This window comes from Oncorhynchus gorbuscha, linkage group LG18 (assembly GCF_021184085.1).
Source record: "Oncorhynchus gorbuscha isolate QuinsamMale2020 ecotype Even-year linkage group LG18, OgorEven_v1.0, whole genome shotgun sequence".
NCBI classification, from domain to species: Eukaryota; Metazoa; Chordata; class Actinopteri; order Salmoniformes; family Salmonidae; genus Oncorhynchus; species Oncorhynchus gorbuscha.
In genome coordinates, this window is record NC_060190.1 from 37,416,912 (window position 1) to 37,433,354 (window position 16,443).

Consider the following 16,443-nt stretch of genomic DNA (forward strand, 5'->3'; position numbering starts at 1 on the left):
CATATTTCAACCCTGCAGGCACGACACAAAACGCAGAAAATAAAAATATAAATCATGCCTTACATTTGACGAGCTTCTTTTGTTGGCACTCTAATATGTCCCATAAACATCAGAAATGGTCCTTTTGTTTGATTAATTCTGTCGATATATATCCAAAATGTCCATTTGTTTGCCACGTTTTATCCAGAAAAACACTGGTTCCATCTTGTGCAACGTGACTACGAAATATCTCAAAAGTTACCTGTAAACTTTGCCAAAACATTTCAAACTACTTTTGCAATACACCTTTAGGTATTTTTTTACGTAAATAATTGACAAATTGAAGACGGGATGATCTGTGTTCAATACATGAGGAAAACAAACTGAAGCTAGCTTTCAGGTCATGCGCCTCTATCAAACAGTACACTTGAAGTGACCCTCGTTTTGAACAGGGCTACTTCTTCATTACACAAAGGAAAATCCTCAACCAATTTGTAAAGACTGGTGACATCCAGTGGAAGCGGTAGGAACTGCGAGAAGGTCCCTAAGAAATCTGGATTCCCAATGAAACCCCATTGAAAAAAAGAGTGACCTCAAAAACAAAATCTGAATGGTTTGTCCTCGGGGTTTTGCATGCTAAATAAGTTTTGTTATACTCACAGACATGATTCAAACAGTTTTAGACACGTCAGAGTGTTTTCCATCCAAATCTACTAATAATATTAATATCTTATCTTCTGGGGATGAGTAGCAGGCAGTTGAATTTTGGGCATGCATTTCATCCGGACGTGAAGCACGGTGGCTAGGAAAAACTCCCTAGATCGGCCAAAACCTAGAAAGAAACCTAGAGAGGAACCAGGTTATGAGGGGTGGCCAGTCCTCTTCTGACTGTGCCGGGTGGAGATTATAACAGAACATGGCCAAGATGTTCAAATGTTCACAAATGACCAGCATGGTCAAATAATAATAATAACAGTAGTTGTCGAGGGTGCAACAGGTCAGCACATCAGGAGTAAATGTCAGTTGGCTTTTAATTGCCGATCATTAAGAGTATCTCTAACGATCCTGCTGTCTCTAGAGAGTTGAAAACAGCAGGTCTGGGACAGGTAGCACGTCCGGTGAAGAGGTCAGGGTTCCATAGCCGCAAGCAGAACAGTTGAAACTGGAGCAGCAGCATGGCCAGGTGGACTGAGGACAGCAAGTAGTCATCATGCCAGGTAGTCCTGAGGCATGGTCCTAGGGCTCAGATCCCCCGAGAGAGAGAAAGAGAGAATTAGAGAGAGCATACTTACATTCACACAGGACACCAGATAAGACAGGCGAAGTACTCCAGATATAACAAACTGACCCTAGCCCCCCGACACATAATCTACCTCAGCATAAATACTGGAGGCTGAGATAGGAGGGGTCAGGAGACACTGTGGCCCAATCCGATCATACCCCCGGACAGGGCCAAACAGGAAGTATATAACCCCACCCACTTTGCCAAAGCACAGCCCCCACACCACTAGAGGGCTATCTTTAACCACCATCTTACCATCCTGAGACAAGGCCGACTACAGCCCACAAAGATCTCCGCCAAGGCACAATCCAAGAGGTTGACGCCAATCCAGACAGGAAGATCACGTCAGTGACTCAACCCACTCAAGTGACGCAACCCACTCAAGTGACGCGCCCCTCCTAGCGACGGCATGAAAGAGCACCAGTAAGCCCGTGACTCAGCCCCTGTAATAGGGTTAGAGATAGAGAATCCCAGTGGAGAGAGGGGAACCGGCCAGGCAGAGACAGCAAGGGCGGTTTGTTGCTCCAGAGCCTTTCCGTTCACTTTCACACTCTTGGGCCAGACTACACTCAATCATATGACCCACTGAAGAGATGAGTCTTCAGTAAAGACTTAAAGTAGAGCATTGCAGTAATCTAACCTAGAAGTAACAAAAGCATGGATACATTTTTCTGCTTCATTTCTGGACAGAAAGTTTCTGATTTTTGAAATGTTATGTAGATGGAAAAAAGCTGTCCTTAAAACAGTCTTGATATGTTCATTAAAAGAGAGATCAGGGTCCAGAGTAATGACGAGGTGCTTCACAGTTTCATTTGAGACGACTGTACAACCATCAAGATTAATTGTCAGATTCAACAGAAGATATCTTTGTTTCTTGTGACCTAGAACAAGCATCTCTGTTTTGTCCGAGTTTTAAAGTAGAACGTTTGCAGCCATCCACTTCCTTGTGTCTGAAACACAGGCTGCTAGCGAGGGCAATTTTGGGGCTTCACCATGTTTCATTGAAATGTACAGCTGTGTGTTTATTTTATTATTTTATTTGACCTTTATTTAATTAGGCAAGTCAGTTAAGAACAAATTCTTATTTTCAAAGACGGCCTAGGAACAGTGGGTTAACTGCCTGTTCAGTGGCAGGACGACAGATTTGTACCTTGTCGGCTCAGAGGATTTGAAATTGCAACCTTCTGGTTACTAGTCCAACGCTCTAACCACTAGGCTACCCTGCCGCCCCATCATCAGCATAGCAGTGAAAGTTAAGAATATGATTTCAAATGACATCCCCAAGAGGTAAAATATATAGGGAAAACCATAGTGGTCCTAAAACGGAACCTTGAGGAACACCAACATTTACAATTTACAGGACAAACCATTCACTGAGACAAACTGATATCTTTCCGACGCATAAGATCTAAACCAGGCCAGAACTGGTCCTTGTAGACCAATTTGCATTTCCAATCTCTCCAAAAGAATGTGGTGATCGACGGTATCAAAAGCAGCACTAAGATCTAGGTGCACGAGGACAGATGCAGAGCCTCGGCATTAAAAGGTAATTTACTACCTTCACAAGTGCAGTCTCAGTGCTATGATGGGGTCTAAAACCAGACTGAATCATTTCTTATATTATACATTGTTTGTCTTAAATAATAAATAAATAATATGCCATTTAGCAGACGCTTTTATCCAAAGCGACTTACAGTCATGTGTGCATACATTCTACGTATGGGTGGTCCCAGGAATCGAACCCACTACCCTGGCGTTACAAGCGCCATGCTCTACCAACTGAGCTACAGAAGGACCAGGAAGGCAGTGAGTTGCTGCGCAATAACTTTTTCTAAAAATGTTGAGAGGAATGGAAGATTCGATATAGGCCGATAGTTTTTATATTTTCTGGGTCAAGGTTTGGCTTTTTCAAGAGAGGCTTTATTACTGCTACTTTTAATGAGTTTGGTACACATCCGGTGGATAGAGAGCCGTTTATTATGTTCAACATAGGAGGACCAAGCACAGGAAGCTGTAACGGGATTCTTCCGTTGAAGGAGAGGCGGACCAAAATGCAGCATGGTGATAATTCATGGGTCTTTAACCACTTGCTCCTACCTGCCACGCAGGCGTCCCATCTAGAGCTCTGGAAATGCAAATGCGCTACGCTAAATGCTAATAGTATTAGTTAAAACTCAAACGTTCATTAAAATACACATGCAGGGTATTGAATTAAAGCTACACTCGTTGTAAATCCAGGCAACAAGTCAGATTTTTAAAATGCTTTTCGGAGAAAGCATGAGAAGCTATTATCTGATAGCATGTAACACCACAAAAGACCCGCAGGGGACGTAAACAAAATAATTAGCATATTCGGCGCTACACAAACCGCACAATAAAATATAAAACATTCATTACCTTTGACCATCTTCTTTGTTGGCATTCCTAGATGTCCCATAATCACTATTGGGTCTTTTTTTCCATTAAATCGGTCCATATATAGCCTAGATATCGTTCTATGTAGACTGTGTGATAAACAAAAAAAAATAGCGTTTCATAACGTAACGTCTTTTTTTAATTCAAAAAGTCGACGATAAACTTTCACAAAACACTTCGAAATACTTTGTCATGCAACTTTAGGTATTAGTACACGTTAATAAGCGATAAAATTCATCAGGAGGCGATGTAAATTCTATAGGTGTCGTCTGGAAAAAAACATGGCCGGAGAGAGCTCGACCAAAACATCCGGTCGGAGACCGGAGGGAATCGATTCCCTTGAACCGGGTAGACCAGTTTTATAAACGTCTGAGTGTTTTCTATCCACACATACTAATCATATGCATATACTATATTCCTGGCATTAGTAGCAGGGCGCTGAAATGTTGCGCGATTTTTAACAGAATGTTCGAAAAAGTAGAGGGTAGACTGAAGAGGTTTTAATAAAGAAACTATACATGAATAAACTACAAAAACAAGAACCGTGAAAACCCGAATCAGTCCCGTGTGGTACAAATACTGACATAGGAGACAGGAATAATCACCCACGAACCACTCAAAGAATATGGCTGCCTTAATATGGTTCCCAATCAGAGACAACGATAAACACCTGCCTCTGATTGAGAACCACTCCAGGCAGCCATAGACTAATCTAGACAACCCCACTAACCACTATCCCATAACCTACAACAAACCCCTAGACAAAACACACCACATAAAATAACCCATGTCACACCCTGGCCTGATCAAAATAATAAAGAAAACACAAAATACTAAGACCAGGGCGTGACAGAAGCAGCTCTTTCAGTAGTTGGAATAGGGTCCAGTATGCAACTTGAAGGTTTAGAGGCCAAGATTATTTTCATCATTGTGTCAAGCGATATAGTACTAAAACATTTGAGTGTCTCTCTTGATCCAAGGTCCTGGCAGAGTTGTGCAGACTCAGGACAACTGAGCTTTGAAGGAATACGCAGATTTAAAAGAGGAGTCCGTAATTTGCTTTCTAATGATCATGATCTTTTCCTTAAAGAAGTTCAAGAATTTATTACTGCTGAAATGAAAGCCATCTTCACTTGAGGCATGCTGCTTTTTAGTTAGCTTTGCAACAGTATCAAAAATACGTTGAGGATTGTTCTTATTTTCCTCAATTAAGTTGGAAAAATAGGATGATCGAGCAGCAGTGAGGGCTCTTCGATACTACACGGTACTGTCTTTCCAAGCTAGTCGAAAGACTTCCAGTTTTGTGTGGCGCCATTGCCATTCCAATTTTCTGGAAGCTTGCTTCAGAGCTCGGGCATTTTCTCTATACCAGGAAGCTAGTTTCTTATGACAAATGCTTTTAGTTTTTAGGGGTGCAACTGCATCTAGGGTATTGCTCAAGGTTAAATTGAGTTCCTCAGTTAGGTGGTTAACTGATTTTTGTCCTCTGAAGTCCTTGGGTAGGCAGAGGGAGTCTGGAAGGGCATCAAGGAATCTTTGTGTTGTCTGAGAATTTATTGCATGACTTTTGATGCTCCTTGGTTGGGGTCTGAGCAGATTATTTGTTGCGATTGCTAACTTAATAAAATGGTGGTCCGATAGTCCAGGATTATGAGGAAAAACAATAAGATCCACAACATTTATTCCATGGGACAAAACTAGGTCCAGAGTATGACTGAGACAGTAAGTAGGTCCAGAGACATGGTGGACAAAACCCACTGAGTCGATAATGGTCCGAAAGCCTTTTGGAGTGGGTCTGTGGACTTTTCCATGTGAATATTAAAATCACCAAAACTTAGAATATTATCTGCTATGACTACAAGGTCCGATAGGAATTCAGGGAGCTCAGTGAGGAACGCTGTATATGGCTCAGGAGGCCTGTAGCTTTAAACAAGTGATTGAGTAGGCTGCATAGATTTCATGACAAGAAGCTCAAAAGATGAAACGTCTTTTTTTTTTGCAAATTGAAATTTGCCATCGTAAATGTTAGCAACACCTCCGCCTTTGCGGGATGCACGGGGGATATGGTCACTAGTGTAACCAGGAGGTGAGGCCTCATTTAACACAGTAAATTCATCAGCCTTAAGCCATGTTTCAGTCAGGCCAATCACGTCAAGATTTTGATCAGTGATTAGTTCATTGACTATAACTGCCTTTGAAGTGAGGGATCTAACAATAAGTAGCCCTATTTTGAGATGTGAGGTATCATGATCTCTTTCAATAATGGCAGGAATGGAGGAGGTCTTTCTTTATTCTAGTGAGATTGCTAAGGCAAACACCGCCATGTTTAATTTTGCCCAGCCTAGGTTGAGGCACAGACACGGTCTCAATGGGGATAGCTGAGGTGATTACACTGACTGTGCTAGTTGCAGACTCCACTATGCTGGCAGGCTGGCTAACAGCCTGCTGCCTGGCCTGCACCCTATTTCATTGTGGAGCTAGAGGAGTTAGAGCCCTGTCTATGTCTATGTACCATATTTCATTGTGGAGCTAGAGGAGTTAGAGCCCTCTCTATGTCTATGTAGATAAGATGAGAGCACCCCTCCAGCCAGGATGGAGTCCGTCACTCTCAGCATGTCAGGCTTGGTCCTAGCTGATTTACACACTGAAACTATGTTGCGCTTGGTGATCTCTGACTGTTTCATCCTAACATCGTTGGTGCCGACGTGGATAACAATATCTCTCACTCCCCCCCAACCTTCAGCCCACCGCTAGTACAACTGAAACAAAAGATAGATCAATTAATTATGGGGACATCTCAACCTTGCGCTTGACTTGGTAGAATGGTCACCATATTCTTTACATCTATCCCATTTCAAGGTCAATCTCAATCAAATGATAATATATTGGTCACATACACATGGTTAGTGTAGCAAAATGCTTCTATTTCTGACAGTGCAGCAATATCTAACAAGTTATCTAACAATTCCACAACAACTACCTAATACACATACATCTAAGTAAAGGATTGGACTAAGAATATATACAAATAAAAATATATAGAGGAACAATAAGCAATCTCCACAAGTATATAGGGAGTTTGGTGGTAGGAGAAAGGTGCTAGCTAGGGTGCAGGGGCTAGTTGTGGGGGATGTACTGAAGAGGCTAAGGGGTGACTAATGCACCCATCTCTATGGTTTCACCAAATTATCAATTTCAGTGTCAGTTTCACCAAATTATTACAGCCCAAAACAGACTTGCTTTTTTATTGTCAGCTTATGATGTCTTAAAACAAGGACATATGAAGTTTATCAGTGTTTTTTTAAGGCAGTGGAAACCCATGTTCAAACAAGTGATTGAGGCTGATTGAGTTTTGCTGCGAAATGGGAAAGTCTTAGAGATATGAGTGAGATAGGAGTGGTCGTTGAGAGTATAAAAGGGTTCAGCAGCCCATGGAGCAATGTACAGAGCAACCATGGGCAAACTACTCATCTGCGTTGGTAAGTGGAATTTATTTTGGCTTATTTAGCTTATAACTGTACTATTGCTCTTTATTTCAAACATGTTATTTACATTTAGCTATGCATTTTGTCAATGCTACTGTGTTCAATGTCTGTTTCTAAGGACTGAGGTTGCCAGCACCATGACCCATCTATATTCATGTCTGAGGGGAAGAACTGCACTTTATATCATGATCATTACAGTTCTGAATTATGTTGACTTTAAAAAAAGTTTAATGTAACATAAAATCTCTCCCTTTGTCTTTCTCCTTTCTTTACTTCTGTCTCTCTCGCTTTCTCTCACCATTCTCCTTTTCTCCCTCTCTAGGACTGGCTCTCCTGCTGCATGCACAGCTAGGTAAGTTTTAAGTACATTTAATTTACATTTAGCCAGCAGCTAGATAAGTAGCCAATAAGAGAACTATAACTCAACTTACAGAGCATGACAACCATCACTCTAAAACTGCCTAACTCCAAACTCTAACATTACTACTACCCTTCCATAGGATCCTCCTACATCCTATCCTGTTATTTCACTAACTGGGGCCAGTACCGGCCAGGAGCCGGCAAGTATTTCCCCACCAACGTGGACCCCTGTCTCTGTGACCATCTGATCTATGCCTTTGCCGGCATGGCCAACAACGAGATCAAGACCTATGAATGGGACGATGAGAAACTCTACGGACAGTTCCAGGCTCTCAAGAACCAGTGAGAGAGAGACACACACATGCACAAACACGCACACACAAACACACACTCAAGCAGGCATGCACACATGCACATACGCATGCATGCATGCAGGCACGCACACACATAGACAAATGCAGGCAAACACTTTCTCATTCAGGCATGTACACTCCACAGGAGGTTTGTGGCACCTTAAGTGTGGAGGACGGGCTCGTGGTAAGAGCTGGAGCAGAATTAGTGGAATGGTATCAAATATGTGAAACACATTGTTTCTATGTGTTTGATGCCATTCCATTTCCACCATCCCAGACATTTTTATGAGCTTTCTTCCCCTCAGCAGCCTCCCGTGGTGCACACATGCACCCCTAAGCCAGTAATAACCCTAAGTCTTGTATTTGGTAACAGGAACAGCAACCTGAAGACTCTGCTGGCCATTGGAGGATGGAATTTTGGCACTCAGCCGTAAGTGGAGATGCATATAAACATGCAATTGCACACACACATTTACACACACACCCTGTGTCTGAGCTGTGTGTGTGTACCCAGGTTCACAGCAATGGTGTCCAGTGCAGCCAACCGCCAGACATTCATCAGCAGCGTTATCAAGTTCCTGAGACAGTACCAGTTTGACGGCCTGGACATTGACTGGGAGTATCCCGGATCCAGAGGCTCCCCACCTGCAGACAAGGCCAGATTCACCACCTTGCTGCAGGTTAGACTCAAACACCTGTACACACACACACACACACACACACACACACACACACACACACACACACACACACACACACACACACACACACACACACACACACACACACACACACACACACACACACACACACACACACACACACACACACACACACACACACACACACACACACACACACACACACACGAATGAACAAACACATGTATAAACACCCACACACCCGGATTAACAATCACACATACAGACACACACACACACGCACAAAATAGCTCATGCACAAACAAATGAACACACAGACAAGAATGAACGCTTGAACACCCTCATGAACACAAACATTCCTCTGTGCACTGTCTCCCTCTAGGAGCTGATGGCTGCCTTTGAGGCTGAAGGAAAGAACACCAACCGTCCTCGTCTGATGCTGACTGCAGCTGTTTCTGCCGGAAAGGGAACCATCGACTCTGGATACCAGATCGCCGAGATTGGATCGTTAGTACATACACACTGGATCTCATTCATACATTATTTGTACATTAAAACATGCATGATCTATCAAATACTTCTTGGCATTTTGGAAACTCTCTTTCTCCCTCTCTTTCTCTCCCTCTCCCTCTCAGGGTGTTGGACTATCTGCATGTGATGACCTATGACTTTCATGGATCTTGGGAACACAACACTGGAGAAAACAGCCCTCTCTACAGAGGACCAGCTGATCAGGGAGATTACATCTACTTCGATGTGGTGAGTCTCTCTCTCCATGCTCATCTCTTCCTCTCTGTCTTACTCGGCTCATTTATCTCTTCCTGCCTATTTAGTTTTGAGCTGAGAGTGAGTTCCACATTTCTTAATAATTATTCTCTCTCCAGTGTTCTCACTACCACATACTTTGTGTGTTCTCAGGACTATGCTATGAAGTACTGGAAGAGCAGTGGTGCCCCCGCTGAAAGCTCCTGGTTGGATTCCCCACCTATGGCCACACCTTCAAGCTGGCCAGTGGCTCTAACACTGGGGTAGGCGCACCGGCCAATGGCCCCGGCCCGGCCGGACCATTCACCAGACAGTCTGGCTTCCTGGCCTACTATGAGGTAATTGACACAGGATTAAGATTGGTCAGAAATTACACCCTATTCCAATCCCTACACAGTGTACTACTTGTCTGCTCTTGTCAAAGGAAGTGTCCTGGGGAACAGGGTGTTATTTTGGACGCAAACCCAGTGTATGTTTTTGAGTGATTACATTTGCAGCTTCCTGAATCATGCAACTTGCAACCCTAACGTGTGTGTGTGTGTCATTAGATATGCACCTTACTGAAGCAGGGAGCTACCCAGGCCTGGGACGGTGCCCAGATGGTGCCCTACGCCTACACCCAGCAGAACATCTGGGTTGGATATGACAACGTCAAGAGTTTCCAGGACAAGGTCTGTGTTTGTGGGGGTGTTTGTCTGTTGGAGGAAATATATAACTAGGGAGTAATGGCGTAGCATCCTACTCTGTTACAATAATCCTTATAATATATGGAATTCAACAGTAGCTTTTTTCTTCGTGATTTACAGTAGTGAGTGCATACATTTTGTTATAGGTGACCCCAGCGAGAATTCGAATCCACCATCCTGTCATTGAAAGATCCATTCCCTACCAACTGAGCAACATAGGGCAATTGATGAAGTTCTATCACCTATACATATTTATCCAATTTCACCCCGTTAAGTAAACCCTCCTCTCCCCTCTCTTTCTCCCCTACAGATTGAGTGGCTGAAGAACACTGGCTTCGGAGGAGCCATGGTGTGGAGTCTGGATCTGGATGACTTCTCTGGAACCTTCTGTGGACAGGGAAGATACCCACTGATCAACACCCTCAAGTCTGGACTGGGAACCGGAGCCGGTGAGTGACACAGACACATGCATGCCTGCATGCACACACAAACATTCAACAGCAATCCTCTCTATCACTCTCTCAAATAGTAGTAGAAATGTAGTTGAAATGATCTCAAATTATCTCAATCCCCTTCCCCCACTCCTATGTCCTCCATCTCTCCCAGGTTGTGCCGCCCGTACGGTCCCCATCGCCCCAGTGACCCCTACCCAGCACCCACTTAACCCCCCACAGCCCGGCGGTCAAGGTGGCAGCAGCAGCGGTGGCAGCAGTGGCGGTGGCAGTAGTAGCAGCGGATCTGGCTTCTGCGCCGGGAAGGCTGACGGAATATACCCTGACCCCACCAATTCCAACCACTTCTACAATTGTAGCCAGGGCAAGACCTACGACCAGCAGTGTGCTGCCGGCCTGGTTTTCGACGCCAGCTGCAAGTGCTGCAACTGGGCCTAAGAAACCAGAATTCCCCTTATTAATGAAGGAGCTGGGTCTAAAGGTTATGTGGTTGTTAGGGCCACTGTTGTCATGTCCTATTGTAACATCAGCTCCATTTAACATGTCAAATCCACTCTAATAAACTCCCAACATATGAATGCATCCTGTTTTCTCAGAAATTGTATTTATTCTGCTCTGTGTGGGTTTGAGGTCAACTTCATTGCACTTTGAGCAGAATCACCTTGAATCCCACATAGCTAGTCATTATCTGAACAAGATTAGCAATTCTGCTCCTCGCCGTTCTCAAACTGATTCCCTCAAACACCTTTTGTCAGTTTAGTTTTTATACAATTCATTCCACTACAGAGAATCGCAGTAGTCCTTTACTGCAGTCAAACTTTACCAGGCTGACAGACACGGTATAAAGCACGCAGAGCTTAGACTGACTCATCATTAACATGACATAATGATAGGCTCACCATTTGTCTTTTTAACTACCATTTCATCCAAATTCAAAAATACAAGACACACATTTCAAAACTGTTCTTTTTGAAATGCTGAAAAGAAAGAATATATAGTAAATGTTATTTTCTTTACAGAATTTGAATATAACTTGACATGCACATTGTTTTATTTCAAATCAAATCAAACTCTTGGTCACATGCGCCGAATACAACCGGTGTAGGTAGACCTTACAGTGAAATGCTAATTTACAAGCCCTTAATAACCAGTTAGAGCTAGGCAGAATACTGCCCCCTTTGGAGGAATTGCGTGCCCATAGTAAACAGAAAATAAATCTGTCCAAAATTGCTAATATATGCATATAATAATTATTATTGAATAGAAAACACTCTAAAACTTCTAAAACCGTTCATATTATGTCTGTATGTAAAGCAGAACTCACAGGGCAGCCATTCTCCCAAACACTCTCTGTCAGCAGTAAAGTTGGGCCAACTTTGACGTCATCGCCCCCACCCTTCCCAACCAGCTACGGATCTGGGAACAGTTTCTATGTCTTCAGCGCGATGTCTCCTTTCAATGGGGCGTTTCCTTGTGAAAAACAGCGCGCTCTCTCACCCTTTGGCGGGCTAAAACATTCGGGTCACGTGAAAATACATGCACTCTCATGTGCACGTCGCGTCTGGAGATCCCTTTGTTCCAGGAATCATTACACGATGTGAGTTTGTCTGTTCGAGTTGATAATTGTTTTGCACGTTTAGAACATCCTAAAGCTTGATTCTGCACTTAGTTTGACCAGTTTTGTCGACATATTATATGGAATTTTGAAGTTTTGATGCGCAACTCCTCGAATTTTGGCTGCATTTTAGCCGGAATTTGTCGCGTTTGATAACCCAAAGATGCAGACTTGAAAGCCAAACGCTGTTTTTGGTAAGTATGACTCCTTGCACGACTTCTTATCGAAGACCATCAAAGGTAAGGGAATATTTATGTGGTAATTTTGTGTTTCTGTTGACTCCAACATAGCGGAGAAATATTGCTAATGTCTGAGCGCCGTCTCAGATTATTGCCTAGTGAACGAATTCTGTAACGTTAAAAATAAATGTAACACAGTGGTTGCATTAAGAAACAGTGTATCTTTCTAACTATATGTAGAACATGTATATTTAGTCAAAGTTTATGATGTGTATTGCTGTTATCTGGTGGAGTTATCATAATTTCTCCGGACATTTTAGTAGCATTTTTTGAACATGTCGACATTGTAAACAGAGATTTATGGATATAAATGGCATATTATTGAAAAAACATAAATGTACTGTGTAACATGTCCTATTACTGTCATCTGATGAAGATTTTCAAAAGGTTGGTGAATTATTTTTCTTTTAATCCTGCGTTTGTGATTACATCTTTTGTTCGACAAAATGGCTATTTAAATTAGCTGTGTCTTTGGTGGTGGTTTGACATAAATATGTGCTATGTTTTCGCCGTAAAACATTTTAGAAATCTGACTTGCTGGGTAGATGAACAAGGTGTTTATCTTTCATTTGAGCTATTGGACTTGTTAATGTGTGGAGGTAGAAATATTTCTAAGAATATTTTTGCATTCTGTGCGCCACTGTTTTAGTTGAGCGGGGGGGGGGTGGTACCCCTTGGGGAACCTGTACCATTAACACGTTTTAACCAACAATGCAGTTCAAGAAAGAGTGAAGAAAATATTTCTAAAAAGTAACACAATAAAATAATAACGAGACTATATAAAGGGGTACCTGTACCGAGTCAATTTGCAGGGGTACTGGTTTCTGGTAATGTCAAGATAATTTGCTCATGTAGGTAGGGGTTAAGGGGGGTCAATGTAAATAGTCCATGGTGGCCATTTCATTAATTGTTCAGCAGTCTTATGGCTTGGGGGTAGAAGCTGTTAAAGAACCTTTTGGACCTAGACTTGGCACTCCAGTACCGCTTGCCATGCGGTAGCAGAGAGAACAGTCTATGACTAGGGTGGCTGGAGTCTTTGACAATTTCTTGGGCTTTTCTCTGACACCGCCTAGTATACAGGTCCTGGATGGCAGAAAGCTTGACCCCAGTGATGTACTGGGATGTACGCACTACCCTCAGTAGTGCGTTACGGTCAAATGCCGAGCAGTTGCCATACCAGGCAGTGATGCAACCGGTCAAGATGCTCTCGATGGTGCAGCTGTATAACTTTTTGAGGATCAAGGGACCTATTCCAAATATTTTCAGTCTCCTGAGGGGGAAAATGTGTTGTCGCTCCCTCTTCATGACTGTCTTGGACCATGATAGTTTGTTGATGATGTGGACACCAAGAAACTTGAAACTCTCAACCCGCTCCACTACAGCCCCATCAATGTTAATGGGGGCCTGTTCGGTCTGCCTTTTCCTGTAGTCCATGATCAGCTCCTTTGTCTTGCTCAAATTGAGGGAGAGGTGTTTGTCCTGGCACTACACTGCCAGGTCTCTGACTTCCTACTTATAGGCTGTCTCATCGTTGTCAGTTATCAGGCCTACCACTGTTGTGTCGTCAGCAAAATTAATGATGGCATTGGAGTCGTGTTTGGCCACTCAGTCGTAGGTGAACAGGGAGTACAGGAGGGAACTAAGCATGCAACCCTGTGGGGACCAAGTGTTGAGGATCAGCATGGAAGACGTGTTTTTGGCTTCCCTTACCACCCTTACCACCTGGGGGTGGCAAATCTGGAAATCCAGGATCCAGTTGCAAAGGGAGGTGTATAGTCCCAGGGTCTTTAGCTTAGTAATGAGCTTTGTGGGCACTATGGTGTTGAACGCTGAGCTGTAGTCAATGAACAGCATTCTCACATAGGTGTACCTTTTGTCCAGGTGGGAAAGGGCAGTGCGGAGTGCGATTGATTACGTCATCTGTGGATCTGTTGGGGCGGTATGTGAATTAGAGTGGGTTTAGGCCAGTGATAGTTAATTGTATTGTTAACAAATGACAAGAACATCATATGTGTATGAATGAAATTCAGATAATGAGTGGAATATTTTGTTAGAAAAAAAAAGTTATTTCACTGTCAACTGCGTGTATTTTCAGCAAACATAACATGTGTAAATATTTGTATGAACATAACAAGATTCAACAACTGAGACATAAACTGAACAAGTTCCACAGACATGGGACTAAAATAAATGAAATAATGTGTCCCGGAACAAAGGGGGGGGTCAAAATCAAAAGTAACGGTCAGTATCTGGTGTGGCCACCAGCTGCATTAAGTACTGCAGTGCATTTCCTCCTTATGGACTGCACCAGATTTGCCAGTTGTTGCTATGAGATATTACCCCAGTCTTCCACCAAGGTACCTGCAAGTTCCCGAACATTTCTGAGGGGAATGGCCCTAGCCCTCACCCTCCAATCCAACAGGTCCCAGACGTGCTCAATGGGATTGAGATTCGGGCTCTTTGCTGGCCATGGCAGAACACTGACATTCCTGTCTTGCAGGAAATCACGCAGAGAACGAGCAGTATGGCTAGTGGCATTGTCATGCTGGAGGGTCATTTCAGGATGAGCCTGCAGGAAGGGTACCACATGAGAATGTCTTCCCTGTAACGCACAGCGTTGAGATTGCCTGCAATGACAATAAGCTCAGTCCGATGATGCTGTGACACACCGCCCCAGACCATGACGGACCCTCCACCTCCAAATCGATCCCGCTTCAGAGTACAGGCCTCGGTGTAACGCTTATTCCTTCGACGATAAACGCAAATCCAACCATCACCCCTGGTGAGACAAAAGCCTTGACTCGTCAGCGAAGAGCACTTTTTGCCAGTCCTGTCTGGTCCATCGACAGTGGGTTTGTGCCCATAGGTAACGTTGTTGCCGATGATGTCTGGTGAGGACCTGCCTTACAACAGGCCTACAAGCCCTCAGTCCAGCCACTCTCAGCCTATTGCGGACAGTCTGAGCACTGATGGAGGGATTGTGTGTTCCTGGTGTAACTCGGGCAGTTGTTGTTGTCATCCTGTACCTGTCCCACAGGTATGATGTTCGGATGTACCGTCCCTTTACAAGTGTTGTTACACATGGTCTGCTACTGCGAGGACGATCAGCTGTCCATCCTGTCTCCCTGTAGCGCTGTCTTAGGCATGTCACAGTTCAGACATTGCAATGTATTGCCCTGGTCACATCCGCAGTCCTCATGCCTCCTTGCAGCATGCCTAAGGCACGTTCACACAGATGAGCAGGGACCCTGGGCATCTTTCTTTTGGTGTTTTTCAGAGTCAGTAGAAAGGCCTCTTTACTGTCCTAAATGTTCATAACTGTGACCTTAATTGCCTAAGCAGTAAGCTGTGTCTTAACGACCGTTCCACAGGTGCATGTTCATTAATTGTTTATAGTTCATTGAACAAGCATGGGAAACAGTGTTTATACCCTTTACAATGAAGATCTGTGAAGTTATTTGGATTGTGAGAATTATCATTCAAAGACAGGGTCCTGAAAAAGAGACGTTTCTTTTTTTGCAGAGTTTATATAACTCAGGTAATTTAAGCAATTTTAACACTTGAGCAATAAAGCACGAGGGGGTGTGGCATTTAAGTGATAATTCCCTCGAAGCCGGTGTTTGGAGGATATATTGGTATGGGTGTTGTTAGGCCCAAGACGAAGTCGGGTTACCAACATATTCAAATAATGATTGACATATTTTAACTCGGGGATCGAGCAACACAGCAGACTATGGCACTGCATCACAGTGCTGGAGGCATCACTACAGACCCGGGTTCGATCCCAGGCTGTGTCACAACCAGGAGTCCCATAGAGCGGCACACAATTGGTTAAGTGAGGGTTTTTGTAAATTTTAATTTGCTCATAACTGACTTGCCTGGTTAAATTAAGATAAATAAAAAACACTATTTAGATGAATTTATTCATACTACTTCATCCTTCCATGAGATATAGTCCTGACATGAATCTAAGATTGCTACCCAAAGTTGGCTAGTCATTCTTTTATCGGTTCAGTTGCCAGAGATGCGACAAAGTTGTTAATTATTTTTGTTCTGTATCTATGAACATGACCCAGTCGTTTGTTCTAAATGTTCCATTGTCATACTGGCTGGTCACATCATACAGTGCAGCCAGAATAAGAGCAAAGTA

The 16,443-nt window shown here is 43.4% G+C and overlaps 1 protein-coding gene across 1 annotated transcript; it reads left to right on the forward strand.

Moving 5' to 3' along the window:
- The first annotated feature begins 7,062 nt into the window (after positions 1 to 7,062).
- LOC124003608 (acidic mammalian chitinase-like) lies at positions 7,063 to 11,021 on the forward strand. The gene is given in 12 exon segments (XM_046312009.1): positions 7,063 to 7,155; positions 7,484 to 7,513; positions 7,662 to 7,863; positions 8,248 to 8,304; positions 8,389 to 8,554; positions 8,919 to 9,043; positions 9,172 to 9,295; positions 9,455 to 9,494; positions 9,497 to 9,639; positions 9,850 to 9,972; positions 10,298 to 10,436; positions 10,594 to 11,021. Coding segments are annotated over 12 exon segments (1,473 nt in total). The 5' UTR covers positions 7,063 to 7,115; the 3' UTR covers positions 10,878 to 11,021.
- The last annotated feature ends 5,422 nt before the right edge of the window (positions 11,022 to 16,443 follow it).